This window comes from Juglans regia, chromosome 7 (assembly GCF_001411555.2).
Source record: "Juglans regia cultivar Chandler chromosome 7, Walnut 2.0, whole genome shotgun sequence".
NCBI lineage: Eukaryota > Viridiplantae > Streptophyta > Magnoliopsida > Fagales > Juglandaceae > Juglans > Juglans regia.
The window spans coordinates 40,048,108-40,052,604 of NC_049907.1; the positions used below are offsets into that span (position 1 = coordinate 40,048,108).

Genomic DNA, 4,497 nt, shown 5'->3' on the forward strand with positions numbered 1-4,497 from the left:
TTGGATCTGTTTTTGATCAAATGGAAATTATATAAATATGTTTCGCACATGTTTTGATATGATATGTATATGATAAAACTTTGGCATACTTATCTGTTTTGAATCTGATTTCTGAATATGGTTCTGATATGATGATACTAGTTCACGTGATATAGTTGGTACCAACATGATATGATATGATATGATATGAGTGCACCCACTTTGGAAACAAAGTTGTCTTTTTACGTGTTCTTTCCTGTGTGCACACTCGGAGCTCCGAGATTGAAAAATGGGAAGTTCACCATATGACACTGTCTGGTTTGGCTACCCGAGATAGCACAACCCTACCACAGGAGTTAAACATGGTATATGATATGATACGATATGATATGATAAGATGAAGATGTTCAGTTATGTTATGCCAAAGCGTTTTTGAATATAAAACGGATATTTAAATATGAATAGTTGATTTTGAGTATGAAAAGATTGAAAAGTCGCTCTAATTTTCTGATAACTCGTTTTCTAATATCTGCATATAAAAATAAAATGTTTTGTTTCTGCATACTGAACTTTCTGAAAAGGCTCATGTTTACATACTAATATATGTTCTCCGCTTACTGAGTTGTTGATAACTCATCCCCTCTTATCTCCAATATTTTCAAATGATATTTGAATGTTCCAGTTGAGGATCAAGGATATGGAGCATGGGTGAGAGGAGTTAAGAATGATGGTTTAAGCATAAAAGGTTTATACGGTTATTGAGGATTTTCATTTAGTAAACTTGTTGTGCTCTGATGATGTGATTTGTTGGGAGGTTGATATTTATATTAAGACTTTGTATTGTCTTAAAATAGTTATTCATAAGTAATTGATGTAAATAAATGGGTATTTTGTGTAATAGAGAAAAATTAGAGTACGTACTATGTGGATGGAAAATGATTGTTTTTAGTGACATGGGTTAACTCTCCGGACTCGGGACGAGACGTTACAACATCTATCATGTGGAAGACATACGGAAAAATGAAAAATTATATTCTTAAGGTGGGGTGTAAAACACACTTAATAAATTATTTATAATTTGACATAATTTCATTTAGATGGTAAATTTTAAAATTTGAATTACAAATAAAATTTGACTATGTGAAAAATATGTTCTACACACATACTTGAAAATAAAATAAATTCAATATATATATATATATATATATCCTAACCGATCTCCGTTTCTTTTCTTTAAGAAAACAAATCTAGAAATTACGGACCGGTTCATCTTTATGCGAGGGGTTTTGCTATTCATCATTTCACACACCATATTTATTTAGTTCTATTCCTCCTAAGCCAATTGATTTATTCTACTCATTATTCATACACTACATATTTAATAAAAGAAAAAAATAAAAAATTATACATAATGTATAGTGTCAAAATGATGAGAAATTTTTCTTATCGAGTGGTGACAATTTTTTTTGTGCTGGGAAAAGGCATGCCCATTGCCTACAGTGAAGAGTGAACAACCAATTGGGCTCACTTGCCTGGACCCAATTAAACCACTTATTTGCAACCGAGCCTTACAAAATAATTGTGGTTTCCAGCCCAAACCCAAGTTTTCTGGCCTTATATTGATCGAATTATCGATATTCCGGCCCCAAAAAAAAGAGACCATTGGATCAGTAGAAAGTTGCTCAATATCTTCCTCTGCAGTCTGCACTTGTTCATGAATCACGGTGTTGCACAGTTAGAAGACTTGCATCAAAGGGTTCCACAATGCCCATCACTTTACAGATCCAAGAACAACATAAGCAGCTAGGAATCAATTTAAAGAAGAAACCAAAAAAAGGGGAAAAAAATGTTGTATTAAGATCTTTCAACAACATAAAACTTTTCACTACATGAAATCAAATCACAGGTCACTCTAGTTATGAGTCAAGGCTAAACATACAACAAAGCACATTCTCTCTTCTCCCTAAAATGCACCAGAAAGCTGAAGCTGGAAATACTCCAACTCTCTCTCCAACTCAAGGTTCTTCCTCCTCTCATTCTCCAACTCCACCTTCAGCCTCTGAATCGTATGAGCCATCTGCTCCTCGCAGCTCATTTCCCCAAATGTTTGCTGACGATACTGACCAATCAGAAAGCACACTGTTGCCCTCTGCTCATCCAAGCTACTCTTCAACGCAAACAGATCCGCCAGGAACGCTTCCCTGTCAAAAGTCCCACCTCTAACCTCAGTATCCTCATCTACATTTACATTCTTACCCTTACTAATACGATCGCCCAGTACTCCTTGAGTCTCCTCAACAACATGACCCGAAGAACTTGGAGTCAACTCGCCTGCAGATACAGTACCCGACTCGCCTTCCTGCTTGTCTTGAATTATAGTTTCGCTGCCAAACCGAACTTGTTTCGCGACTGAATCGTCTTGGGACTCTGTTGGGAATACTGGCTCGAGTTCAAATCCGTCCTCGTTCAAGTTCCATCCACTAATCCTTCTCTGTTTTGTCTTCTGCCTCGCTGAGTCATCCTCCTCCTCATCATCATCGCCAATATTATTGGTCGTCAACCCCGCATGTATAGCCTTTCCTTCTTTGAACCTTTCTTCAACGCTAGGCAACCCCTGCAACACATTCTTTACGAGGAAATCACAACTCTTGCAATTCTTGAAGAATGAATGCTGCAGCAGCTTCTCGGCACTGGGCCTCTTTACTGGGTCTTGATCGAGACAGGAAGCCACCATGTCTTTGAAAGCCTTCGAGAACTTCTTGTTCTTGTCCTTCTCTTGTTTTTCATAGTCTGCGAATCGAAATCGCCTCGTGATCTTCAGGAGCAGAGACTTTAAAGGGGGAAGGTGGGACAACGGAGGGCGTCCGTGGGCCAATTCTAGTGCGGTGATTCCAAAGGACCATATATCAGCCTTGAAACTGTACCCGCTGTGCGAGTGTATCACCTCCGGCGCCATCCAATAAGGCGTGCCCGCAACATCAGTGAGCATCAAAGACGACGATGAGGACCCCTCTTGAGTCGAATTTGACTCGTAAATCGAGGCGGAGACTCCAAAATCTGCAAGCTTAACTGACCCGTTCGAATCTAGAAGAATGTTTCCGGCCTTGATGTCTCTGTGAAGGTGTCCTTGGTTGTGAAGATAGGACAGGGCGTTTAGGATTTCCTTGAGAACAATGGCAATACATGGCTCGGTTAAGCCGTCCGGGAAAGAAGATGAAATGATGGATTGTAAAGAGCCAGCAGACATGAATGGCATCACGACCCAGAGGCGACTTTGAACTGTGAAGGAACAGTATGCGTTGAGGATGTTGGGGTGGGAGAGAAGCGACATGGTCTTCGCTTCGCGCCTAACATCGTCGAAACTAGCCCGAAATTGATCGAGATCGATTGATTTGATTGCCACTACCGTGGAGTTCATGGGCACGCAGATGGCCTTGTAAACAATAGCGCTAACACCAACGCCAATTTCATCAATAATCTTGTAGGAGATCGGGTCCAGTGGGTATTGGACCCTTTTCGGCTCTTCTTCTTCGTGAGCCATGAATCCACGTTGATCTTTGGATGGGGTTTGGATGAGGATTCTTGAAGAGATGAGGAAGCAGAGAAAGTAGAAATCTTAAGCGGTTTTCTTGTGAGGGTCGAAAAGCAGAGGCACTGTTTGAAGGGCGGTGATATGCTTTGAATTGAGCGTGACACGATGCATGTGAGCTCTAATTGCTTTATTTATAACATGTGCGTTCGTTGGAGTACGCGTGTGCACGCGCGCGGAATGGCTTCTTGGAGCTTCTAATGCAACTGCAAAGATCAATGACTAACTGGTTTCAAAGCGATTCATCAAGAATTAGAAAGCTGAAGAGTTAAATAGATTTCTTGGACAAGATAGTAAGTGCATGCAACTAAACTAGTGATTAGTTTGTCTTTGACATATCGAATGTCTTTTCTCTTCTTCCGTAGGAAAACTGATCTTGGATGATCCAATCACCCAAAAATGCAAGAAATTCAAGAAAGTGCAAGAACTCTTCCGAGAAGAAATTGTATTCACTGCATATTGCGAAGTGAAAAACTAAAGTGTAAAGTTGAGTTTATAGAAACACTTATTTCTCCTTATAAAATGCTTGATAAGAGGAGTGTGGTAATTCCTTATAAAGATCAGGATGAGTTTATTTCTAAGCCATATAGAACTTCTCAACACAACTCCTCATGTGTGGGCCGGTATTTCCAGTACTATCATTATGGGTAGGTCGCAGGAGCCCATTATCGATCATAGGTTAACCTGGCTCTGATACCATATAAAAACACTTATTTCTCTACATAAAAGACCTAATAGAAAGAGTGTGGTAACTCTTTATAAAGTTCAAGATGAGTTTGTTTCTAAATCATGTGAAACTTTTCGGCAGAGTTTAAATATTTCCATATCTTCCAAGTGATGGTCCCAAACTACTTAAACAGAATAACCACTTTCTTCCTTGATAAAAAAGAAACAGTTGGGATAGCAAGTTGTCCAATCCTAGTTGCACA

General features: G+C 39.3%; 1 protein-coding gene across 1 annotated transcript; it reads right to left on the bottom strand.

Annotated features, from left to right (window-relative positions):
* Window positions 1-1,814: 1,814 nt before the first annotated feature.
* Window positions 1,815-3,664, bottom strand: LOC109007242 (serine/threonine-protein kinase BLUS1). The gene has a single exon (XM_018986842.2). It carries the CDS (start codon window positions 3,518-3,520, stop codon window positions 1,943-1,945), a length of 1,578 nt encoding a protein of 525 aa, XP_018842387.1. The 5' UTR covers window positions 3,521-3,664; the 3' UTR covers window positions 1,815-1,942.
* Window positions 3,665-4,497: the final 833 nt, after the last annotated feature.

Excerpts from the sequence above, each read along its gene's own strand:
- LOC109007242 (XM_018986842.2), bottom strand. The coding sequence starts at position 3,520 with ATGGCTCACGAAGAAGAAGAGCCGAAAAGGGTCCAATACCCACTGGAC.